Source organism: Takifugu rubripes, chromosome 15 (genome assembly GCF_901000725.2).
Source record: "Takifugu rubripes chromosome 15, fTakRub1.2, whole genome shotgun sequence".
NCBI lineage: Eukaryota > Metazoa > Chordata > Actinopteri > Tetraodontiformes > Tetraodontidae > Takifugu > Takifugu rubripes.
The window spans coordinates 3,036,354-3,063,580 of NC_042299.1; the positions used below are offsets into that span (position 1 = coordinate 3,036,354).

Genomic DNA, 27,227 nt, shown 5'->3' on the forward strand with positions numbered 1-27,227 from the left:
GTGAGGGACCTGGGAGAACATTAGTTAAGAGGTGTGCAGGGAAACATGTCAGCTGTGGTTTAATGAACAACATTACTTTCCCATCATGGTTTGTAGCATATCAAGGTTAGAGGTGCGGGAGCGATGTGATTCACAGCCAGCAGTTAATATTAAACATAACTACAGCAGAAAAAAATGTATATGCACGAAACAAAGCTTAAAATGCGAAAAAAGAACAACAAACTGAGATGTAATTTATCTGAGGTGTGTGAGTTTTGTTGTAATTGCTAAATTTTGAGTGCCAGAATATTAATTCTATTAACAAAGTGAGGATATTTTTGTCTGTGTAATACAAAATGATTTCCTAACTAATCAAGCCAATGGTCTTGATGGGCTTTACAATCCCTGTGATGAACCAAGATGTTTAAATCCTCAAAAAAAAAACTCCGAATCAATAGATACAGAAAACCAGTGAAGAGGGAAAGAAGCCAAATCCTCAGAAAAAGATTAGGGTAAAGGATCATTTTGAGGTAACAGGACAGACCAACAGCCAACAGACACCGTCCACACACCCAAACATGTCTCCATATGTAGAAGCGTCTCAAGCTGTCGTGTCTCTGGACATTTTATCACTCGCATGAAACATCAGGCAGCGACATAAACCTGCAGAGATGAACCCCACCACAACAAAGTGGTTTAATCTCCCTTGAATTTCTGATTTACATGCGTTATATAATGCAAATCCATACAGGAGCAGCATAATTAGACAGAATTCTAAATTTAGACATAATCAGCGTTTTCATTATTTCTTCAGCAAACATTACATCTTCCGTTTTCATGCAGCGCACAAAGAGCACTATAATCTTATTATAAAAAGTTAAAATGGCGCCACGTGTTGAAGACATTCAGGATTCATCACATGTCCTGACAAATGTAAATCTGCGTTCAGCGAAGGCAAAAGTCCAGAGCACGTCTCTGACCTGGGATCCGGAGTGTTTGGATGTGTCCATCCTGTGTGTCTCACCTGTGTCTCTCTGCCATCCTGACCGACCTCACGTCATCTGTCCGTCACCTCTGCTTTGTCTTCCCCCTCCTCCCTGTGTGTCCTTCTGTCCTTCTGTGTTCAGTATCTGGTTTACAGGTATCAGATTACAGGCTGTATCTATATAAACTGTGCGTTTAATTGATTTGTATAAATAAACATGTCCAACCTTACAATATATACTTGTTTCCTTTAATTGTTGCCTGAAAAATGTGTTATATTCCACTGACGCTAAAGCTGGTTGGGACACAAAAGTGCTATTTCTGTGACCTCTAGGTCACCACTCGCAATGTTTAAAAGAGATTTTGAATAAAGTAAGAAAGGTGGAGATGCAGCGTTGCTGCTTCTATCCAAACATAAAAGCCTTCAGTGATTTCCAGCTGCTGCCTGTATTAAAAACCTCCCACATTGTGTCAACTATAAATTCTCGTCTACGTGAGCGATGCTTTCGGTAGCCATGGAAACATAATATATGCACCCATCCCCCCTCCCCCCCCCCGTCTCCCCCTCCCTCCCCTCTCTCTCTTTTCTCCTTCTCATTGGCTGTTTAAGTCTCTCTCCCTCTCTCCATCCACGCCAAAGCTCGTCGGTACTTTGCGCATGTACGTCCGGTCCAAGCCAACATTGCATCAAGACCAAGATGGCGAGAACACGTCTGGCTTGTCTCCTGACTCTCCTCTCAACTCACTGTAAGTACTCAAACCTACCAAAAGCTGTTGAGTACTCTCAGAATTTGCGCTCGTCCGTGTTTAGATAGTTCTGCCTCTGTTTGCCAGCGTTGACGCGCAGCGTTGCTGTAAAACGAGTTGGTGCGCCAGAAGAAACCCAATCTGGCAACTAACGGTAAACTCCAGCCACAGTCCGATCGGACAGTCGGAAAGTAAAAAGGCATCCAGGGATTAATTGTTCTCTTATCCAAACGCAAATCGTCGCCATTCTGCTTCAACTTTAAGAGGAGAGTGTTTGACCTGAGCTGCTTGGACGAAGCGATTCTCCTTCTGTTTTCGCTCAGTTTATATTTGGGAACCACTGAAGTGTGTGGATGCAACATGTTAGCTTAGCAGGGCAGATTTGAATCAAACACTCCGCTTAATCCAGCGCGTAATTCTTCCTCGTTCTTCTCGCGGAAAAGTTTGACGTTGTGAAGTTTGGCCAGATGGCTCCCGGTTTTGGAACCGGGCGGGCTTTCAGGTCGCCCCGCAGCCGGGGTGCGATGACCCTTTAGGCTGTTCTGGAGGAGAGATTTGTGAAGAAGTGATGCGGAGTAACGGTTTTCCAGCCCTGCGGGGTAGTGGAGCGGGCTGTCCGCTGGAGGAGCCACCAGGCCGGTCAGTGTCCCCCACCTCCGCGGCGCTCTGCCCGGCAGCACAACCCCCCACCTTCCCCCAGCTAATGACGATGGGTTGCGGTGTTTTTTGTGTACATAAATAATAATAATAACAATTATTATTATTATTATAATTATTTACCTTTATGTCAATGTAAAGATGCGAATATTTTTTACAAATGCTTTATTTATTTTTAACGATAATTGAAAACAAATATTTACTGTGAACATTTGATGAAGACGCGTATATATAAATACTGCACAAACACACACGCACGCACATGCACGCGCGCGCACACGCACGTACTTGTTGCTTGTGCTCCAACCAGAGCGCTGGAACCTGTAGCAACATTATAGTGACTGTTCCCTCTTTCCATCCCAGATAAAACCAGTGTTCTGTCCTAATGGTTTAATTTAATTTAATTTAATTTAACCCCAACTCATCCTTCCATCACCTGGTCTGTGTTGGGTAGAGCCGTCAACTATTGTTCCTGTTGATAAGTTTTATAGCTCCTTCAGCTCTTTCAGGCTGTCTCGCAATGGAAGTGCATAAAGACCGTGTTGTGAGAATGTTGCGTTGACTTTGACGTCAGTCTACCGAACTGTTTTTGTTGCATCTTCTCTCACAAACAAGAAATGGTTCTATTGCCACGTGGGTTCATCCAAGCGATGGCAGTATTTGGTGGAAGCTGTTTGTGTGCGTGTGTTCAATTTTTGTTCACAAAATTGAAAAACTGTACTGAATTGAAGGATTGGAGAATTCTAATTCTGGAAGGATGGTTTTAGAAGTCTGATCAAAGCAAGTGTAGAGACACGAGGAGCTTGTGTGATCGGTGTGCGTGAATAGGCTCATTCTCTTTGCCTTAATTAGGAAAAGCAGTGGTGAAATCTGTTGCTGCTCTATCAACACTGTCTCTCTTGACACGTCTTTAGGCTATGGGCTCATTTGTATTTTTTTCCTTTCGCTGATAACATTTGAAAGTCAGTAATGATGTTAGGGTTAGGTTAGGCCCTGAGAAAAGCTGCGATGGAGCTTGGGAGCAGAACAATTGGCAATTTTTGGGGGTGGGCAGTGAGCTGGCACAGATTTAAGAATGTCTTTTGTCTTGCATGGAGGGGGTTTAACCATGTGGCTGACTGACTCTCAGCCAGAGTCACCACTGTCTTTAAATACAGGACTAATCTGACGAGACCAAAGCTGCCCGGGGCCCCGTGCTGGATGACCCCTTTAGGCTATTGGTGCTTATTAGTATTATTAGGCACCATCTTTAATTAGAAGGCCTTTTTGTATTTTGGAAACCCTGCCACGATGTTTTTATATTCCAAAGTACGGGATGAAATTTAGAAAGCGGTGAGCGCGTTGACTTTACACTCCCTCTGTTCTGTAGGGCAGTTACATTTCCGTGCATGTGCGATATCGTTATTTTTAATTAATGACATTCTTTAGTAACGAGTGCAGCTTCCTTAATGGGCATGTCAGTGCCACCATTCCAAGTGAAGGTTAAACCTAGCATGGCCGTGCATAGAAATATCAGCTCAGTCATCTGACAGCAAGATGTGAGCTCCATTGTTATTTTAAGTACACGGCAGAGTGCATTCTCATTTAATGAAATGCATTATAATGTTCCAGTGCTGACTTTACCAACCTTGTCACTTAATGTGCTTCCTACTAAGGTGTACGCACGGGGACGTGTCAAAATACGCCGCATGACCTAAATATTTGGCATGTTTTAAATGTTTTAGATATTAATACACACATCTGCTTCAATCCTTGACACCGAATTTAGTATTTTTTTTTACATATTTCGAATTAAAAATGGTCAGAGGATCTTAGCTTTTGAAGCAGGCAAAGTATATACAGCCTAGTAAAAAAGGGCAAACCTCATTTTAGAGATATCTCTGTCCTGCTGTCAACGTAAATCATGTTTATCTGACTGGATAAGATATGGGAGGAAGTGGTCGTCTCGTGTGTTTTGTCGTGGAGCCGCTGCATCCACCTCACATAAGTCAAATGTCTATTGGCTGATGCTAGCCAGGGCACTCTTTGACTGCTTTGAGTGTCGACACGTTTGTCCTGGTTGGGCATATCCGCCATAGCTGATTGTCATGGCAGAATTCGGTGCACCCCGAGATAACTGTGGAGAGCGGCTCCCCCAGGAGCTGTGTGTTGTCAGATGTTTCTCTACACACCCAAAGCTCGTGAGCAAATGTTTGGAACACTTACTGAATGGCATCCACAGGCCCCGTGGGCAAGTCACACACAGTGACATTTTACTGCAGAGACAGAAATGGCAGAGTTAACTGGGAAAGACAAACAGGGAAGTCTCCCTCACGGCAGAGCATTTACAGTTTGGAGTCCAGAGTCGTTCTCTCCTGTCTCTCAGAGGTGCCTGCAAAAAAACACCTTGTTTAGAAGGACCACTCACAACGTAAGTGTTAAAACCCATGAACATGGAGTACAGCTGGGTCTGTTCCAAAGCAGATATTGTATTCAAATTCATGTTTGTGTTATATAAGTGAAAATCATGCTGGGATTAACTGCGTGTTGGTTTCTTTTTTTTTTTTTTGTAAATATGTATTCAGCTAAAAATATAAAACCATCTTAATCAAGTAACATAAATGGTGTTCAAAATACATAAATAATAAATCCTCACGTGAGAAAGGAAATTTGGCTTTTGTGGACTTAAACGCATGTGGCTGAAGGACAAATGGATTTTCTTAGAATTTGAAAAATGTTAAGATTTAGTCAACACATAATCTCTCTCTATTGATCCGCATATTTCACCATTTTCCTAAATTAATTAATTTCCTTTTTGACTTGAATAAAGAGATTGCAGTTCATACTTTTCTGAAATATTCACACCACTAATAATGTGAATACGATCCATTTGAACTTTTGTCGTTCACGTTAAAACTGGGCAACATTTTCATTAGAACGACATTTCGTTCACTCGTGCAGATATCAGAGCAACAGCAGGTCGAACGTGGGATATAGTTAAACTGTGGAATGACCTGAAACAGCTGAGCAGGCGTGGGTGGTGGTGTTTTGATCAGCGTCACAGGCGTAACCAGAAATATCTGCTGTGTCCCTCCCAAACCTGAGTGCGTGTTAGCAAATGCAGCATTCCAAACAGAAAACACATGGAGGCAGGAACCTCCATCATATGTGCTCAGCCTTACAATCATAACCACCTGTTTTCCTGAGAGATAAAAAGGATCCTGTGGATGGGCTGGCTGAGGTCAGAGAAAGGGAGGGGGGGGTTGAAGGAAGCTCAGCTGGGTGTGACGGTACATTTCTGAAAAAGTAAGCCTGTTTTAAGCTCACGCAGAGAATTTCTGTTCTGCATTTGTCCTGTTTTTCAGCAGATTCTGGGAAGTGCTCAAGTTTTGTAATTAAAACATGTAAAACATGCTAAAAAACATGTATGAAACTATTTTAGTCATGTTGTTATGGAACAGGGCTGCCTCCCGAGAGTCAAATTCCTAATTAGAGACCCACAAAAGGGAGGGTTCCGTGAAGAAATGATCCGTGTCAGTCGCAAAAATCAGGTTAAATGCATGTTTACAGAGAATTATGGTTGGTTGTTTAGGCTGCAGATGAAGAATACCATCCGTTCCGCCTCTTTTTTGGACTTCTGAGCTTAAGGCGCCAAGAGAGAATTCCTGCTTGATGATCTCTATCTGTGATCACGTGGCCCCTGGAGGGAGGAAGCGCCACAGAAGCGCTCATGCTCATTTGTGCGCAGGACACCACCGGAGACCATCAATAGGTCAGAAGAGACCAGCATTGATCAAACATTGGGACAGTGTCAGCTTAGTGAAATAATTATAGGGTTCATTAATGACGTGACAGTGAGGTACGTGTGGCTGTGCTGCTATGAGAGGAAAAAGCTGGAGGCTGCGCTCCCACTGAGAGTCATGACCAGATAATCGTTCTACATTCATCTTTGTTTACCAGGCTGTAACAAAAGGGCAATTACTGCCTAAAAATAGCCACAAGGCAGTAGTCATCTGACAACCTCAGGTGTTTGATCATCATAAAGCACTGAGCCCACCATTAAAAAATATTCACTGTGTGGACAACTCATATTCTGTCTCAAGCAGCACCGTTATTAGCTTTGTGGAAAAGTGGCGATAAGTCATCCGCAGGGGGCTTAAAGAAATGATAACACAGAACCCAAATGGAAGTGAGTTAAAATATCCAGCTAAAATATTAAAGTCAGCTCGAGAAGTAATGTGTTTAAGAGCATTTCTATTTCGGATTCAGAGTGGGTGAGAGGCAGCAGTGTTTTTGAGTTTGAGAAGAACAGGTTCTTTTTTCCCTTTTTTCTGTATCTGAGGTTTAATCTGTACTTGTTCTGAATGAATCAGTCTCCTGTGATTGCAGCTTTTCTCATTGGAGGTAAAGGGCTGGTAAAGTGCTTGTTATTTTTGACCACAGGAACCTTCCCTGTTAATGAGAAGGATTCATGCCTGAAGCACTTTTTGTTATATCTGGTAGCCTGTAATTATGTTTCCACACCTCTATTCACCATGTTCACCACCTCCAGGTTACTGTCAGGCTGCAGCGTTGTGCTCTGGATGCACCTGCCATGTTATTTTCTATGCATGAAAAACTTAATAAAAGGTCTTAAATGAATCAGAATATGTATTTGCCATCTTAAAATGAGGCTATTTAGCTGCTCACATTGATATCTGGTAATAATTGGTATTTGGTACATAGTAATAGTAACTTAAATTAAATGATCACCCTGTGTTTAGAAAAAAAATCCCATGATATTTTATTACATATGAAACTATAACAAGTTGGAGACTCAGAGAAACATTATTGCGAAATAGAGACTGAAATACTTTAAGCATAGGAGAAACTTCAGCCAGCGCATTAAACTTTGATTTATTCATATGAGCAGTGACCAACTGAAACTCGGGTGTAGAATTGTCCCTATATTAACACAAAGGTCAGTGGTTTCCAGGTCATACATACATACACACCTACTTACATGCCCAATACTGAATTTGACTCATACTCCTTGTTTGAGAACGTTCATCCTAAGCTAATGCTACTCTGAGGTCACCTCTATCGATGGGGTGAATGTGCCAATGCAGACTTTGAATGTAAGTGACCTGAGTGGTAAAAAGCGGCTTGAAAAAAGCTCCGTGACTACTGTCCCTTTGCATAATCAGAGCCTTTTTTTTGTGCACAACAAAAGCTATGCTGAGCTATGCTGAGAAGCACTGCTGCCATGGAGCACCCTCTGTTCTGTCAGAATGCCTACAGCTGAGCAGTCAAAACAAGCTAGCATATTGTAACCAGATCATCTGCCCATATGGTGTGAGGTCTGTCCCCTCTGGTTGCTCTATTACTTCTTACCAACCTATATTTTAGCAAACGACATGTTCACGCAGTAGTCCAGGCTGCAGCGTGATCCTAAGAACCATAATTTCTTCTTTAAAAGTTCTTGTAAAACTTGTTAATCAGTTGAACAGAGAGCTGTTCTGTTCAAAGGGTCTTACCGAGGAACAAGAATAAATACTTAAAGAGAGTGTAAATGGTTGATATCCCTGAGCATTAATGGAATTTCTTGATTCTGTCAGAATCAATCATGAATGCTTGGATCACCCGTGCTTTTATGCTCCGCTCTGAATCATGTAGAGGCTCCGTGCACATTGTGCCACTGCCACATGTGTGCGAGGGCATATTTTCAGTAAGTACGTGCTTCAGATATTTGTCAGGATGCCTGACATAGGTGGCGAGCTTGTAACAGAGTCTGTGGCCCCGTCTAGGCTTCAGTATAGGAGTCTTTGCATGTGTGTCATAGAAAGCAATCGGGGGAAAGGGCGGTTTGGGTAGATTTCAGCGTGACTCAGAGGTTTCTCAGGCGCTGGTCATCACTGTAACAGGTCACTCCAAATGAGTGGGCCCTGGCCTCAAAGCTGATCAGACAATTTAAGCTCCAAAATGTTTGTAGAGACTAAATGAGACTAAATAACTGATTCCCAGGCAGTGACAGGTTTACTGAAGATAATCAGAAGACTTTGGAATGGGGCTAAATGTTGATGAGGTTCCACAGCCCATCTGCGTCAAGAGCTTTCCTGAATTCTTTGCCATTGAGATTGCAATTAAACTAAATGACCAGTTCCTCCACATCAGACCTCATATCCTGTAAGAGTCAGTCCCAAAATGACCATCTTATCTACGCTGTGGTTTTCCTCCCCGAGAACTCCTCTGCTTCTGAAGTCAGGATCCTACTGAAACTCCTCGTGTGAGCATATAGTGTAAGGAATTTGGTGGGATTTTCAGTTTAAAAGAATTGTGCAAGAGCTAATGTGAAACACCTTATTTTGTGCGTTCCAACATATCTGATTATTTTATTAACTAAACAGATTATTGTCTCAGTCAATATGCATCAAAGACATTCGGTGTTTTAAAATATGCAACTCTTGTACGTGTCTACATGTTGGATGCATAATTTAAATTCGATTCTCTTTTTTTTGTAATGCGTAGAAGGTAGGTTGAGTTGCTGGTAAGAGGAAGATGAATGAAGGCGAATAAAGAAATGTTCACAGAGACGGAGCTTCCTGTGGGTTTGGGTTCGGAAATCTGAAACGATCCCCAGACATTCTGGTTGCACCTGTCTTGTGTCTTGATGAGCTGCGGATCTGCTTCTTGTCCTCCTCGTCTCACTTTAAACAAAGCTATATCCGAGAGTTATGTTCTAGAAGCCGAGGATCTGGAGAGCACAGATGTGTACTTCCTAAAATATTCAACATACAAAAGCAAAGAGCAACAAATAATTTATTGTGAAAAAATAAAACAACAGCAGAAAACAGGACAACAAAAGCTCTTTAGTCCGCTATGGTAAAGTCTATATGGTCCACACGCCAGGCCTGGGATTACATGTGTGCGCGGTGAACATGCAACAGACTTGTGCACCCACCACTCTTCCCAGGTTCGGCACAGCAGGGGTCCCACACAGCCACTGGTTCTGGCCCATTCTGAGTAGAATCAGACCGATGGTGCTGCACTTTCATGAGATTTCTCCCAGTTTCAGAGGGATCCTACATCTCAGTGCCAGAGAGCATCTCTGTACACACTCCGGCCGGCCAGTGCACGGTGCAGTGAATCCCCGACTTACACCCCCACCCCGCCAATGTCCTTTCCTCACCGCGGTCGCTCATGCAGAACCGAGCGAGCCTACAGTTTTAACTCAAATCATCAACACTCAAGATCATCAGCGCTCACATCTGTGGTCAGCTTCCTCTTGGGCAGTTCTGAGCATTGTTCAGTGAGACATTCATGTCTGCGTTGAGGGATGAGCCCTGAATGACTGTTGCACGGTGCTGGGCCTCAGCCCGATCCCAGTATGGGATCCTTCCTGGATGGAAATGTATTAATACTGTTGTTTCTATGTTGAGATGATGTATTTAAGCTGACCGAGACATGATCTGTCATGGGCCAGCCTGCAGAGCACACACCAGAAAATTTAGCACAGTCTAGATGCTTCTTACTGGCAGGCTGATGACTCCTGTTTCTAATTAACGAAATGTTTTCTTTGCTCTGACTAATGTCTCACTCACATCCAAATCATTCCCAAACTATCTGCGTTCTCTGCGAGATTTGGACAGTAAAAATAAGACAGAGATTTGATTTCCTTGGTAAACTCGGTGCCAGATGTGTGCAGGACATTTTTCTCTTACGTTGCGTGTTAGCACCAGGAAGTACACTGTAATCTGCTTAGTCAAATATTCCTGTTTTTCTAAAGACTTGTAATTGAATTGTGTTGTTTCTGTGTATGGCTTTAACCTTTATTGCCATTGTGTGTGTGTGTGTGTGTGTGAGAGTGTGTGTGTGTGTGTGTGTAATAAGCAAAGCATTGATTTGACTGATGATAAAGATGTATCGGGTGACTGAGGTCACCAGCTGTCTTCTGCTTTACCATAAAATATATATTTTTTAAAAGTTGTTTTAAGGGTTGGACACTTTTCAAACATACACACATAGAGTGTGTGTATGTTTGTTCTTGTACATGTTATGCCTTGAGGGCCAATGTGGCCGGCCCCCACAGCTTCAAAAGGTCTATTCGGGGGTTCAGACTTGCTTTTAAGTTTAAGGTTGGAACCGGGTTAAGGTTGGGCTAGGCTGGGCTAGAGTTAAGGTCTGGAATTTAGTTGTGATGGTGAGGTGCTGGGGAATGTAGTATGTCTACGAGAGTCCTTTCAAAGATAGAAGTGCAAGTGTGTGTGTGTGAGGGTTGGGGCTCATTTGGCTGTCTCGTGCCTTTGTGCCTTTGTCTGGTATTTCCCACGGAAACTCATCAAGGATTCCTCCGCGAGCAGGTGATGGAAGCGTGGCTCCATGGAGGGGTGGGGGGTCAGCAGCAGGACCCTCAGATGGTTTCTCTGCTCAGCTGTTGTTTCAGCAACATTCTCTGTCAGCCTACGCAGACATGAGTGTGCTTTTCTGCACATTTGTTGTCTGCGGGGGCAGCTTGTTGGCAGATTTGTGCTTGAGAGCTGCTCAGTTCGATATCTCAGCTATTCCAATTATTTCTTAAACAGCTACTCACACACGTAGAAAAAATGTGGGATATTAAATCCTCCTGCTTTCAATAGTATCAAACTGTTGTGTGATGATTTAACCTGGTCTGTTTTCTGATTAACTTGTTTAATAGCTTATAGAATTTGAAATTACATACATAAATGTCTGATGAAACTGTTCAAAATCATGAAAATACAAAGTAAAAGCTGAATTGTATATCTTAAGTTATGGCCCACATGAAAGTAGCTTTATTATAAAGTTCATTGTTTTCTCCACCAGCGATTCATCTAAAATCAAATACATTATTTCCAGCTGTTCTTTAAACAGGATGATTATGTTTCTTAAAAAAACCAGTAAAAGGCATTTAGACTGTAGAAGGTCTGGGAACAGCTCTGCCTGCTGTTTCAGAAGTGATAGAATCATCACGACTGAGCTGAGTACTGCTGGGAGGCCTGATTATAAAGACTTTATAAAGCTTCCTGCTGCTATCTCACACATTATCCCTCAGAGTGCCGGAAACATGCAACAGCTCAGTTTCAGATATGAGTGCATTTGTCCGCACTCTTGCTGTGTCTTTTTAATATTGCAATTCTCTGCATTACAAAAGATGTCAACAATCGTATAAGAAGCTACATTTGTTGCGAAAAGCTGCCCATTTTCAATTCAGCTCTTTTTAGCCAACAGCACCCATCCTTGGAGCACGCAGGAAGTGAGCCACATTAAACCTTTTGGACCTGTTAAGTCAACATATGTCTGCTGTGTGCTGTTCTGTTATTGTTCACTTGTCAGTTGGGCCTTAGCTCATTGTGGCCAGCCACACACACCATCCACACACTTGGCAGTGATTGGCTGCCTCTGCAGGCTGTGGCAACAGGGCTCATCTGGCCCCACTATCACCAGACAAACGAGCATTATCAGGTAAAGGAAATGCTGGCTGGTCAAAAAGGCTCATTTACACACCCCAGCATGCTGATTAACTTGGTATCTGTTGGTGTCATGTAACTAAGCATCATGTGTAAAGTTGTGGGGGAGGTTTTAATGTGTGGTTTAACGGACAGGCGTCAGAAGGTTATCCAGAGATTTGCGTGTATGTATCATTGGCTAATGATCTGATGAATGTTGACGCTCACAGAGGACATACAGCAATTTATTAAGCAGTATCGATAGTTATTATGAAGCTACTCTGCTAATCGGCTGATATGACCATCATTGAACTATTGGAATCATACAAAGTTAGATCACGCTGAAGGTGGGCCATATAAATGTTTATTTTCATCATGCTTGAAAAAGGCCCGTGTGGAAATTGCATTCCTAATTAGGATTAAGGAACGGGTCGGACAGCATGGACTAGAATGCGAAGCATTTGCAATGAGCGCCGCTGATGCCATCTGTGCGGAGCGTGGTGACGAGCTAATTCTGGCACCGAGCGTCGTGTGCTTTCACACAGAAGTGGTTCCAATCCAAGCAGGGGATGGGATTGGGACTATATCCTAAAAAACTGTGTTAGTAAGTTGAATAAGCCCTTATCCCCTTCTGTTAGACCTCCTTAAAGCTGCCACCATGAGCTCAACAATTCATTTGGACATCCAGCATGTGTTGGATGTCAGATTGCTCGCATAACAGTGAGCTGAGCCAGGGGAGGCCCGCTCACCCTTGTGGCCTTCTGTTTTGCCGAAGCCACGTTGCTGTCTCCCTCAAGAGGATGACCGAGCTGGAAAAATGAATGGCCAATTATTTCATCAGTCTTTGCTTGCAGTATTTGACGGTTGCCTGGGAGAAGGCAACCAAAGCTACCTCTGCTCACATGTTTTGCCGGAGAGGGTCTGAGACAGAGACCGATGCTGATACTAAATATAAGTGACCAGGCGTTTATATGTTAAACATTTCTTTGTTTAACTCTTTGGAGAATATTAGCACAGTGCTGCACATTGTTAAGCTGCAGCTTACAGTTGGAACTGGTGCTCATTTATCTCCATTCGCAGCCTTCCTTCTCTTTTAAAACTTAGAGGCGACACTGTGGAGAAAAGGGACAAATTTGAATATACTGTATCCGTTACGTGGGGCTTGATCTTCTGCTAATCAAATATTCTGTTCCTCTGATTTAACTAGCTTAAAAATGGATATTGAGCATCTTTTGTGAGGAGGTAAATTCACGATTTGAATTAGACAGAGCTCCACCCACAATTTCATGCCCATGATTATAGGGCCTAATTTGCCTCTGCACGTTTGTGTGTGTGTGTGTGTGTGTGTGTGTGTGTGTGTGTGATGGATTGTGGTCTCTTCAAGGTGTTTTCCCTCCTCAGGCTTTGAGAATGTTGTTTTAATTTTTTTTTATTTCTTAATATTTTAAAGAACCAGACAGCTCGTGTAAACTTTGACACATTGATTATCCTTAAATTAGGATTGTTTGTATATATTTATATATATATAGTGTCATCATCTCCAGTCTATATTTCCACAGGCTGTCCATGATAATTGTGCGCTCCTAGGTCAAACATCCACTATTGTTCTGATTAATGAAGCATTCATTCCCTCTTGCCGCCTGAAACTGTGTCACAAAACAAAGGTCTCCATTGGCACGTATGTGTGCTGTGAACACAACAGTACTATTTTCGTACAGCGGGCCAGATATGATTATCTTACAGCTTTGATAAATGAATGACTGATATTTTAATGCAAGCTCAAACACTCATTATTAATGCCATTATAGTCGTAGAAGCAGATTTACCTCAAGTTTTGCATGAATTTTACTGAAAATCATTTTCTATACACATGGAGAATATAATAATTATTTTCCCTTTTTAAAATAATTTGTTGTTTTTCCTTGTGATTTTGCAGCAGTGGAAGGAAATAAAACAACATTATGCAGCGAACAGCCTGAAAGCATTTATTATAACTGCTCGGGTTTTCTTTTCTTTTTATATTTTGATGGTAGGACTCTTCAAAATAGAAATGCTTGAATTAAATTGGAATTCAGAGATTCTGGTGATGTGAAGTGATGGTCTGCAGGCACCATGGTAAGCGAACGCCACTGTGAATAAGGTGGAAGAGTGAAAGTTGCTGTTCTTACTCTGTGGTCCAGTCCTACGAGTTAGGCATACTTTGCTTGAGGTGAAAGTGAGTGCAGGCCAGATGTAGAGGCTAACGCTGACACAAAGTGACAGGTTCCCAGGCATTCAGTGACACCATCAGCTCCTCCCTTACCCCGGCCACCCCCCGCATTTTCCCCCTGCATCCTCTCATTGGCTCAGGCCAAGACTCTGACCCTGCCCGGATCAGAGGGCTGACCAGCAGCAAGGCACATGGGTTGCCCCAGTCTCACCAGGCTCACAGATCAGGCCCTGCAGCAGGCACATATGTAAATGTGGAATAAATGAATACATAAGAAGCCCTTGTGGGGACAGTTGAGCCGCGTTTGTATACACCTGGAAAAGATAGGATGCATTTGAATGAACTCCTGATACCAGGATTATCCAAAAGAACAAGTTTATCTGAGTCCACAAGTTCAGACTCTTAGCCCTAATTTTTGAGGTGTCATCATTTAACATTGTCTTGTCTTTTTCACCTTCACCAGGTTTTACTTCATTTTTAATTTAGTTATTTTAAGTTTATTGTAGTTCTTTGATATTTTCATTTCCTAATATCTTTTACAGTATTAAGTCGACTCACCCTCACTAAATTGTGATATCGAATTATGTCTCATGGAGGAGTTGTGGCCAACCAGACCAGCTCCATAATGTTTCCTCACCTGGTTCCTCAGTGCACTATATATATATTTATATGTATCACGTTTTAAAGAGCGTATGCTTGCGATTGTATGTAAATGTCTTTTAACCTTTAACCTGTTCGACACTTTACGTTACCCTCCTTGTACGAAAGGTGCTATGAAATAAAGATAAAGCATGTGACACATTTCAAATAAGCAATGTTGTCCAGAGTGGGTTAGGCCTCTCATTTTACATCTGGTTCCTGGTACTGACCTCAGCTCTCCTCAAATGCTGCATATAAATACTATCTCGCTGGTGGTGCGGTCCTCACGCATGAATAGACAACTTTGAACAGAGTAGCTGATGTGTTATAAGCACATCTATTAATGCATGATGATACCTGTCAACATGTAGAGGGAAGACAACTAATCTCCATAGCAACTAGAATGCACACAGGCACTAAGCACTTCAAAACTTGTCATGTTTGTTAAATTTGAGTCACATCAGCAGGGTTGCATATATTAGTATTATTGTGCAGCTGCAAAAGCATCTGTTGCAAGTTGCAATTGTTCTCATTCCTTGAGTGTAATTTAAGAATAACGATTTATTTCATATGTCAATGTCTGTTGTTCTGTTTTTTGAGTTCTTCCATGTTGATGAATTTTACAAAAACATTCATTTCACCATCAGTCATGAACTGACTCATATTACTTTTAAATTTCCATAATTCAATGTCACAATTTAAGAAGCTGCTACATGACTATTTCAATCCATGACCCAAATACTGCCATGATTTTAAATTATGAACTTCACAGAGCACTCCACACCCTGTCCAGCACGAGATACATTTATAAGCAGGTTTAATATAGCTACATATCTTACATACAGTGCTCTGGGTCCTTAAAGGTAGGGACTTTCACTTAGCAGCTGACAGATCATTACACACTCTTTATAAGGTAGGCTTTTTTTATTGCTTTAAAGGGACTGCGTGTCGTTTTCCCTTCTCTTACAGCAGTTTTTATTCAAAAAATGGATTTATCTGTAAAAGTAAGATAGACGAAGACTACCAAATAGAAAATAAAACTTTGTACTGCTATCTTAGATCATATTTTCATGAACTTCAAACAAATTATTTTCCTCAAAGCAGTAGTGGGATTTCCCTAGTGGATCAAATACAGAGATTATTCCACCCCAACCTACTGCCATGTTTGTTTTATCTCGTGAATAGTTCCTCTGTGATAATCCAAATCCATGCTTTTCCACTACAACACAGGCACTGTCCTGCAACTACGGCTTATTTTATTAATGACAATGGGGCATATTCTTTTCACAGTTCTTTTTGTTTTAAAGAGTCAGTATATTAAAGAGCCAAAAGCACTGTCTACAAATCTTGTAAAAGTCTCTGGACGGCTTCCTCAACTCTCCAGAGATACCTTCTTATGCATCAGGAAGACTAAAAGCAACGTTCAAGAAGCTGCAATCATTTAACAATAACACTTAATTATTAAATATTAACTTACAATCAATTTATTTTATAGCGTGGATGGTTTCTCTGACCCTGAGCACAAACAGAGAAGTGGAAGAAGACCTGAGGAGTGTGAGGGGACGATCACAGCTGTGATAATACATTGGGGGTCGATCTGCAGCCCGTTCCACCAGCCCAGCCCTAAAAGTTGTCCTTCACTGTTGTTAGAACAACACATCTGAGGTCACCACATTTGAGCTACTTTCTCCACCACACCCCCGAAAGCAGGAGGGAGCCTGTCTCAGTGCTGGTCTCCAGTGGGAGGAGGAGGAAGTAATGCAGCGAAAGAACTAGTTACTATGGAAATATTAGAAAATCGCTATGGGAACTGGAGCAACGCGGCACACTTTGTCTAGGATCCAGCTGTAATCGTCTCTCAGAAAGAAGCTTATGGTAATATGTGATGCTCTTATGATTTAATTTGTCAGGCTTTGTGTCCCAGCTGACATCATAGAGCAAAGTCACAAGCAAATTAGTGTTTCCCATGAATTAAAATGCAGTTACTATATAGAAATCAATAATCAATCATTTTCCATTTCTTTATTACTGACAACTTTATTGAACTACAACAGTAGTTGTGTACATTTTGTGGGAATTCAGTATGATAAAATTGTCTTACTATATTTGGAAGAGATTTATTTTTTCAGCTTCTTCCTTGGAAATTACTCATTTTTTACTTGGGTATTCTCTGCTTCAGGCTCATGCTGAACTTTTGAGCACCGAGTCTCAGCCGTCGTATGCACAGCTAGAAACACTCACCTAGATTGTGTGAGAACAAGTTTATATCCACTTCAACTCACACGTACAGCAGTACAGCATGACGGCTTCTGTCCAGACCATGATGTAAAGGAAAAGACAGCATTATTTTGATATTGTCTATCATGTATTGTCACGTACATCCATTCAGAGAGTCAATCACATGGCTGGGGTCCCATGTCGGGATTCCCTCATCATTTTCTTCACTGAGTTTGATTTGCTTGTGCTTGCTTCTTTGTTGTTTCCCTACAATACAAATTTATTTCAGTAGAAAAAGCTGTGCTGAATATGCATCAGGGGTATCTGGGGCATGTTATGCATGTAACCAAAGCTACAGGCGGTGCATATATAGCATGTGCTGTGTGCTTTACACGTGTGTTGGGATGCACATGCTGACTGGACCCAGAGATTATGCTCGAGCAGTGAAAATGTGTGTCCACAGTATATTGTAGGTGCTAAAAAATAAATCATCTGGAGGCCATAGCCTTGGCGATGTCAGAGATGATAGGACTCACTGGCCTGCAGCAGGCTGGTCATTTCTGTTAGCCTACAAAGAAAACCATGGATCAACCTCACATTTTTAAAGTGACACTGCTCATTTATGCAGATTGATGAAACCTAACCTTCACAATAGTAGACAAGAGAATAAAAAATAAAAGAATAATAAACTTAACAGCTGTATTGGTGATATTGTTCTGGAAAAGCCAGTTTATATGCGCAGACTGTGCAGATGGAGCAGCATGTAAATACGTGAGGCGTTTCTAAACAGCAACTGGTTGATATGAGGCAGAACTGGGTGTAAAAGTATACTTTGATGTCTGAGCTTCCAGAGGGGCGTGGGAATCTCCACGGGCACAAGGCGGAGGTGTTCCGCAGGGAATATCACGAGGCTGTTTAATTGAATCTTTCTATTTATGATCCCAGGCTCACCTCTCTGGATTCACGGAGCTGCAGTACAGCAAACGAACGCGGTCTCCCAGGGGAACAACGGGAGGAAGGAGGGATTCATTACACAGTGCAGACTTGAGAAAAATACCAGCTCCTCTCTGCACTGTATGTTCTTCAGTGATGGAAAACCTGGGGGAGGAGAGAGGAGGTCATGGGGGCATTACAAAGATTACAAAGAAAACCCTGCGCCTGTCCTGGGAGCTGCAAGGAAGATTAAAAAAACTTTAATGCAGATTTTCAGATTACCAGATTTGATACAGCTGTGTCCAGGAAATAAAAGAAGAAGATGTGATTTTCACAGCATATACACAGTGGGCCTAATATACATCACACACATTCCACATGGCTGCCTATATTTTAAACAATAATCTAAATACAAACATAAAGACAAAAATCAAACCAGGGCTCCATATTTGTCTTTGACTCTGCTGGAAAGTCAACGACTATACTGAGCGAGACTAATAGATCGAGCAGAGATTTTCGAGTTACAGCTCACACACGCAGATACGTTTACCTCCCTGGACAGTACAGCTGTTTCTTCTTAGAAATGTAATGTAAATGATGCAGAATTTTAAATAACTCTTTATTGTGCAGCGTCTCATTTTTGTTTTAATGTAAAGATACTATGCTGTGGTTTTTAGATTATGAGGGTTTTGTGCGTTTTCCTGGACAGCTGTATCCATGGCAGACCTCTCAAGCTTTTTATCTCCACATTCAGCTCACTTAGGCACCTAATCTGCACTAATACTCTCTGAATTAAGGAAGGGGGCAATACTGTCCATTTGCTCTGTCAGACTAGAGTTGAAATATGCAGCAAGTCTCTCTATTGAATAAATCACCTGCAATTATTTATTGTTAGCCTCTGTTTCAGTGTTTAGGCTTTCTTGGATTTTTGGATTTCCTTGCACTGTGCACGCAGACAGGCATAAGCAGGAACATGCCCAGCGCGCGCGCACACACACACACACACACACATTTTTTCAGAAGGAGCAAAAATAACTTCTTTCCTCAGGTACATGAAAGAGTGAGATGAAGAGAACTGAGCTTCTACCCTGGTATGGAGACATGGAGTCAGTCAGAATTTAGTCTTTCTTTTTTAAAGGGCCTATAGATATGCCTATAGATAAAGCCTGTTGTCACTCTTCTCAGAAGAGGCCTAACATTTGTACACTCGTGTGGTGACAGCAGCAGGAGCTCTCAGAAATGCTCCGTATTGGAAAACATGTCTCCTCTGTGTGCAGCTTTTAATAGTTCCCAGAAAGCAGCAGGAAAAGGTGACAGGCTTTCTCTGGATAGGTGATGTTTTGACTCTCTAGTTTCAGATAAAAAGGTGAATGTTCTTTTCCTTACTCCTTTGCGATTCTATCTTCAAGTTCTAACTTGGAAAAGTTCTTGTTATAGGTTGTCGGGAACTTTTTATTGGCGCTCTGTAGAAGTAAACTTAAATCCCCTGGGAGTACATTTCACGGTGTTGCTTTTGTTCCTCATAAATTCTCTCTCTTTCGCGCTCCCTCACTCTCGATCTGTGTGTGTGAATGCCAGCTATCTGACTGAAGACTTCCAACTTTAACTTTCTACAAATTCCCAGAGGTTATGTAGGTGTGACCTAATTTTAACCAGCAGACAGCATCATGACTCAAGCTGAAACAAGCTGTTGTCTTGTCTTGATCACCAGAAAGAGTGTGGGCTAATCAGCTTACACCGTCTGCTTTAACAGGTGACCTTACACACTTGCGTCCACTGGCCACACAAATACGTTATCTATGTTTGGGTGAAGATGAATAACAGAAAGAAGCTCTTTTCTTTGCCGGAAGGACCCAAGCAATCTAAATGGGCCGCAGCATAACTGAGCCACCCTTAACTTGATCAAAGAGGGGTCGGTTTAAATGCGTTATTAAATAAGGTTTAATGATTATACAGAAGAGGAGATAGCAAAGATTCTAATGTTCTGCAGCAATGGAGATTATGAATGGATTTTGGGAGCGATGAGATCGCCTGAATTAAGACATTAATGAACTCACAACAGAAGAAGAAAGTTTTAAAGGAATAAAGCACAGATAATAATCATTATATATATTATTCACATCATTACAATAATCATTCACAACACATTATTATTATTATTATTGTTATTGTTATTATTATCCTAATCTAAATAATAGTAAAATGATGACACAATATTTTTACATGTGCTAATTGTACATCATGTAAAAGTCTGTCTTAAGACAAGATTTAGAGGGGGCATATTATTCTTTCACGCACATCAACATGGTTCCTTGATGTCTGAATGATATGTTAGTAATGTGCTGTGGTAAAAAAAAACTGAAGGAAGCACAGTTGGACCGTAAAGACTCCAGTTTCAAAGCGTGGCTCTGAATGGCTGGTTTGACTTACCCTCCAAATCCCAACGAGCAAGCGTGAGTGGCGCCCAATGGCAGATCCTTGCACAGGTAGCTGGGGTTGTATGGGAGGAGACCAGCACAAGGGCAGGGTTATTCAAACCACCGTCACTGTTACGTGAAAGATATTCCACATTTTACATATCTTTCTAAACATTGACTTAGTTTCCGAACCTGACACCTATGGGATGGGGAGGCACTGGGGATATGCAAATATATATACTAAAGCACAGAAAAAGGGAGTTTTGCATAACCTTTAAAAGAATTCACTGACCCAGCCAGACTTATCTCCTTGAGCAGGCTGTTCCAAAGCCGACCACAAAACCTTTGGTTTTTAACCTTGATGTAGGAACAAATACATGGGCCCCACGTAAAGATCTCAGGCTGTGGGCTGATTCAGACACAATCAGCACTTCAGCAGGGTAGCTTGTAGCAGCGCTACTCTATCCTGGGGGAGATGAAGGCGTGGATGACTTCCTTCAGGTCATGGCAGTGGAAGCCGGAGTGTGAAGTGTCATTTCCTATCCATCTCATGTCATCTGTTTTGTGGAATAGCTTTTTATTGACTTAACACTTTAAAGTCCTCAAACTACTGTTTTAGGTACTGCTCATAGGTAATTGAGCGTTTAGCTCTCCCCTGAATCTTTTTCAGACTTTCAAAGGATCATTTCTTTTCCTGAAAAAGTTATTTCGTCATTTCGTCATCTGTCCTCACTTTATCTGCATTTAAGATCTGGTTGGCATGGCAACTTTTGAACTTTTACTTTTGTTTGTTTTGTCCCGATGATTCAGCAGTGTCCCCTCACAGGGTCGTATCTCTCCACTACATACCAGTGCAAATGTTTGCGGGGTGCTATTGCACTGCTAGTCCTACATGAGCCACAGCATCAGGCCTGAAAAGACATAGAGAGGGAGGGGAAGGGGGGGGGGGGGGTCAGCAGGCGATTGAACCACTGGCATGGCGAGCCTGCCCTGAAAAGGGTACATGCCTCCTTGCACAATTATCCACTATGCATAGAAACAACCTCCATCATCAAAGATGCAGACAGTGGTTTGATCAGCACGTCTAAAAATGGAAGCTGGTCAGTACAAGAACATAGAGTCCATGGCCAAAGCACCACCTCACTAGGATGACTCAGATTTATCAGCACCTTAATTCTGTTTGTGAAATTTAAGATGAATGAATGTGTTACAAACATCCTCAAGGGGAGCCTTAAAATAAGCATGGCACATCAGTGGATGTCAGCTGGTATTGTGCATGGAGTGTGAGATCATCGTCGTATCATGAAAATTCATGCTCACGTTGCTCTGCCCGGCCTCTTTCCTTTTTCAGGCTATGTCGGCGTGTTGGCGGTGGTCCTGAGAACAAACGATAACTCACCATGGACCGATGAGTTTGACAGTAAGGGCGACCGAGTCAAAACACGCAAACTGCAAAAAAAAAGGCGTGTTGAGGTTAATATCGCTTTGTCTCTGTCCCGCAGAGATCGAGTTATCGTGTCTGATTGAGTCCATTTCAACATCCAATCCCAGAATTGAATGGAAGAAGATTACAAATGAGGGGCCGAGTTATGTGTACTTCGAAAAGAAGATCTCTGGTAACAGATCACATCTACGGCTATTTCATTGTATAGATGATACACTTCATTTATTTTATTTTCTATTCCAATAGGTGACCTGGAGAACAGAGCTGTAATCAGAGAACCTGCCACATTATTGATAACCAACGCCACGAGATCAGATACGGCCAAATATCGCTGTGAGGTCACTGCCGCCGATGACCAGAAGTCATTTGATGAGATTGTGATTGACCTTGTTGTCAGAGGTATGTTAGTGTGTGTTTTAGGTCAAAGAAAAGTGGACAATATTATGTCCTTAAAGGGAAATCTTTCTTATTGATTCACATGCTAAATGCTGTAAGATGACACCATGTTGTAAGTGGCCTTTGGCATACAGACCGCGATGTGTCTATGACCAGACCCACCCAGCTGCGAGGGCGTGTCCTGGGCTATAAGAGGAAACCTCTGAAACTGCATATGCTCTGAATCGCAGTGCTAAAGAAAGCAAGCCCTGCATATTTTGGTGGCACAGTTCCTGTGATGCAGAGACAGAAACAGCCATATACCCAGAGCATCATGAACCATCAGGTGCCTGTTTGAGCGTCACTGTGATCCCCCCCCGTGGCGGCTCTGATGAAAATGTCGTGTGTCTCTGCAGTTAAACCGGTGGTGCCAAAATGCAGCGTCCCAAAGTCAGTGCCTTTTGGGAAGTCGGCCGAGCTTAGCTGTGTGGAAGAGGAAGGTTTTCCTAAATCTCACTACCAGTGGTTCAAGAACAGGGAGGAGATTCCTGATGACCCAAAGACCAGCCTCAAGTTCTTCAACTCCTCGTACACGCTCAACTCAGAAACGGGCACTCTGGTTAGTATGTTGGCTCGTGCGTTTTGGACAAGGACATGCATGAGCAGTAAAGGCGGGGCAGCAGGGATGGTGGCCTGACGCCCAGGGGTGGGGGCAGATATTTTGGGGAGACAGTTGATGGTGCGAGAGGGCTTGAGCCACGAGGGGAATCTGCTGTCCTCATTTGCACATTCTTCAATTCTCAGTCAGTTTCCAACACAGCTCAGTATGCCCTGCCTCTCACCTCCAACGCTCTGACAACCTTCAGGCTGGCCTCGAACACGTGATGCAGCAAAGCATATATGTAAAGTCTGTACATCTGTATGTCTGACACCGCATCGCCGAGTTTACATTCATGAACTCGTGAGGGTCCTTTACTGTCTCCTTCTGTTATTTTTAGAGTGTTGACTCTGCTGAACTCCTTCTGAGGACATTGCACCCATCAACCCATGCCCACAATTTCAATTACACCGGATTGTAGTTGCTTAAATCAAATTCCATTTGACAATTTTTTTAAAAGTTTTTATTTAATCCTTTAAATCTATTTTATTGATATGCCTCATAAAACGAAAGCAAACTAATATGAAATCTTCAACCCACAGGCAAAATATTTCCCAATAAATGTATATTTTCATAGTGATTCACAGTGAGCAGGCCAAAGATTTTACTTTGACCATGCAGTTTCCTTAGTCCTTAGAAGGTTTTATCGGATCTCTTCATGGATGAACTCGGTTCATGGTTTTGTCCACTCTAGTATCTAAAACTGCCAGCGCTGTTGGAATGGAATATCACTTGTCTGTTATCAGAGATTGTCTTCTTCTGCTCCCTCTAACCGTGACCAAAGTCATTTCCATATATTCTGCTTCCGGCCTCTCTGACTATTTACAGTGTATTTTAAATTGTATCTTTCCATTCCCCATTCATTAAACAATATTCCCGGATTATATTTCTTTTTTGAGCCCATTTCATGAACAGAAATCTATATGAGTCCTTGAAAAACAGTGCATGCCACGGTCAGTGTGTGCAAAACTCAATGACATTTTATCATAATAAATCTGCATTCCGAACGTGCCCATGCATTGCAGAAATTCGTCGCCGTCAGAAAAGAAGACGCAGGCGCATACTACTGCAGGGCGAAGAACGACGCAGGATACGCCGAGTGTCCGCCGCAGCAGATGGAGATCTGTAAGTGTGCCACAGACACAAGTATCCTGTGTGTAAAGAAATCGGCAAGATCGAGCCGTGCTTTGTAAACCACAGATGACATCGATGTTGTCGGGATTGTACTGGGAGTGCTGGTGGTGGTGGTGGTGCTCTTGTGCATAACAGCGGGAATCTGCTGTGCCTACAAGCGCGGCTTCTTCTCCAGCCAAAAACAGACAGGGAACAAGTAAGGCTTCATCCCACCGATCAATGAATTCCTGTTCGTGTCATCCATCAAACATAATACCCCCTGTGTGTTGCAGTTACAAGGTTCCTGCTAAGGGAGATGGAGTGGACTACGTCAGGACAGAGGATGAGGTTGGTAGTTCAAAGTACAGCCCTGACAGCTTGCGGTGCTTTATATTTGATTTCAATCAACACGGTCCGATAACCTAAAAATAAATTAGATGTAACGGTCTTGATTTTGTTGATATTAATGATTGTGCGTAGGTGAGCAAGCTGTCTTTGATTCCACTGAAGAGGGATGATGTGAATTTAACAAAATTAGCCAGTCGTACACACAATTTTTTTTTTAATATCAGACAATTGAAAAGATTAAGATGAAAAAAGTGTCTACCCTTAGATCCATTTTGCATATGGAGTGAACATTCTAGGAGAGATATTGTATTTATATTCATTGTCATTTTGAAATAAGGGGTTTACCCGTTGTTTCTAAAGCAGAAAATGTTGATATAATTTCCTCATTATGGGTCTGTGTGTGTGTGTGTGTGTAGGGTGATTTCCGACACAAGTCATCGTTTGTGATCTAAGGCAGGGGAGGGCGATGTGGTGACTGGAGGTGACATGTGGGACTGCGCTCCGTGCTGTCTGACCAGGGCGTTGCCGCACTTCACGCTCTGAACTCTCAACGTGATTCAAATACTCGAGTTTGCCAAAGGTGACAGGTTTCCACAGGAAGTGTTCTGGGATTATTCATGTAGGACTGAGGTTCATGCATCAAATTTGATCTCCCGTACCTGAAGTCTTTCATACAGGTGTTATTCACAGTTTTCACTTGGTTTGAGCTGAGGTGGAGGGAAATTAAACATTATTGCGCGAGTAGAAAAGGAGACATGACCTTCGTCCAGACTCGTCTGTCATCACGCTGTACTCTTCTGTACATTTAGCTTCGAACCCTCTGCCATTTCAAAAAACATTTCTTACACTGTTGAAATATGTCAGACTATTTTTGATGGAATATATTTTAAAAAGCCTATAGAAAAAGGTTTACTTTTTTAAATATTTGTAAAATACTAACGTGTTTTTTTTAGTTGTTGATTTAAAAAATACCAATTTTCATCAAGCTGTCTTTGCAATCAGAGAACGAAAGACAAACGAACAGTAGAATCATGTATTATCATATCAAGATAGTATTCTTGATGGTGGGTCTTACATATTTAATGTGTTCAGCCTGTGTTGGGAAGCATTTTCATGTTTGTAGATAGTGATTTTGTAAAGGTTTTGATGAGTGCCACTCACATGTTGTGCAAATCTGTTCTCAATCAGTGCTGCATTTTCTTCATTTCAAGTGTCCTTCAATGCCTACTCTTCATCCTGTATATAATGAATTTACTGTCCATGATGGAGATAATACTGTCAGTATTACATGATAATAACAATAAGATGAACACAGGGTTTGTTAGTTTGCTAATCTTCCAGACCCAAACAATACAAGAAGAAAAACTGTGTTTAAATTCCAATGCATTGACCTGTTCCAGAGGACAAATGACCCGTTTTTTTTTTATTATTATTATTATCACCACAATAAACCGCAATTACTGATCTAGTTTTTAAATCAGTTGGGCCAATTTTGGAACATGTTACTGTGATAGTTGTCATTCTCCCACTAGAATATACAGCAAGGTCTGTATATATCCATGTGTTCTGATTGTATATACAATATTTGTTCTTTTTTCCCTCTGAATGCTGTCTAGAGTGTTGAAAAAATGAATCCTCTTTGAGGCAGTATGAAACTCTTTCCATGCACCACTGAAATGAGGTGACAATTTACATAATTTAAAACATGAACACGCTGCTTAAGACAAGACATTTTAACCAGATATTTGATGATTATTAATTATTATTTAATTTGGATGAGGGACTGCTGGCTATTCGTCCCCTCTTTAAAGAATTTCTGAGCAGCTTGTTCACATGCTATGAATAAATGTTTTAAATACGGACTTCAGTCAGTTCACTATCAGTCATGGAAGAGAGGATCTGCCCGGCGTTTGCACGTTTAAGAAGTGGTCAACGTTGCTCAGATTATAAAGGTCAGTTTCGCTCAAAATCAGAAAGAGTTATAGCTCCTAATCCATTGTAACTCTGTTTATCCTTCACAGGGGGTGGAGAAATCAGCTGTATGTCAGTTTTATTCAAATCTTAATTAGGCAGTTCATTTGGAAACGTGGAACTTTGATGTCTGCAGCCGTGACCTGTAGAAAACCACCATAACCATAAGAGAGAGACATCACATGATTCCTATAGCTGACTGCAACAGTGCACATGGAGGAAAACCATGATATGTCTATTAGTTTGGGTTCATAAATTCTTAAAAGACGCATTGCTATTGAACAGGGCCACGCTGTGCACATCACAGAGTTCCACTTAACTGTAGAGCAGACGGAATTCTCAGCTGATCCCTCCAGACCTCACACTAGAACTCTAGGTGGTTATTGCAGAGCACCCATCAAGACTGCTTTTACTAACACGATCACAGATACAAACTCTTTTCGTTCATTTTGACAACTTTCATTCCTCTTAAGTGCCTTAAAGAAGTCTGTCTCCTAAATTATGCATCAAGGCTTCGTGATTTTTCTGACCATGTCACCATGGCGTTTGAGAGGAATGACACTTTTCCACCTTTCTTTACGTGTGCGAACATTTGTAAATACTTTTTTTCATTGATTTGAAGGTGTAGATATGTTGAAGTAGTCATAGAAATATATTAGTGCCTAAATATAGAGGGGATTATTTTCCAGAAAGACACAGCATTATGAGACACAAGACAAGGATGGACAGTCGAAGAGCAAGGACGTTCCCTTTTTGAGCTGTGCTTTGTAACATGTTTAAAAAAAACGCATTGTGCTGTTGGGTAATCTAATTCTTTGACTGTATTTCATGCTGTTATAATAAAGCTGAAATGGGGTGTTTTTTTTAAAGCAGAGTGTCAGAAACATCATTTATCCTGCTGATATTTCTGATCACAGACGCCATCCGACACCAAAACAATGTCGACATTTAAGGGAAGGACGGATTAAGGTAACTGATCATTGTTCCCGCTCCATCGTCTAAAGAAAATTTGTGAAATAAACTCAGACATGGTAGAATTTGTTTGGAGCCAGTATGGGCTGTTTTTCTTTCTCGGAATCTCTCAATTTGTGATCAATAAAACTCACTTCTAAGA

The 27,227-nt window shown here is 41.7% G+C and overlaps 1 protein-coding gene across 1 annotated transcript; it reads left to right on the forward strand.

The window, feature by feature from the left end:
* Positions 1 to 861: 861 nt before the first annotated feature.
* Positions 862 to 27,227, forward strand: jam3b (junctional adhesion molecule 3b). Its single transcript, XM_029848647.1, has 10 exons — positions 862 to 992; positions 1,574 to 1,710; positions 21,556 to 21,624; positions 21,707 to 21,820; positions 21,895 to 22,047; positions 22,440 to 22,642; positions 23,707 to 23,806; positions 23,882 to 24,011; positions 24,088 to 24,142; positions 24,559 to 27,227. Exons 1-10 carry the CDS (start codon positions 862 to 864, stop codon positions 24,592 to 24,594), a joined length of 1,128 nt encoding a protein of 375 aa, XP_029704507.1. The 3' UTR covers positions 24,595 to 27,227.

Bases quoted from the DNA above. Each gene is read 5' to 3' on its own strand.
- jam3b (XM_029848647.1), top strand. From the start codon at position 862: ATGGCGCCACGTGTTGAAGACATTCAGGATTCATCACATGTCCTGACA. The intron at 22,048-22,439 runs GTATGTTAGTGT...GTGTCTCTGCAG, and splicing joins GATTGACCTTGTTGTCAGAG to TTAAACCGGTGGTGCCAAAA. The intron at 24,012-24,087 runs GTAAGGCTTCAT...TGTGTGTTGCAG, and splicing joins CAAAAACAGACAGGGAACAA to TTACAAGGTTCCTGCTAAGG.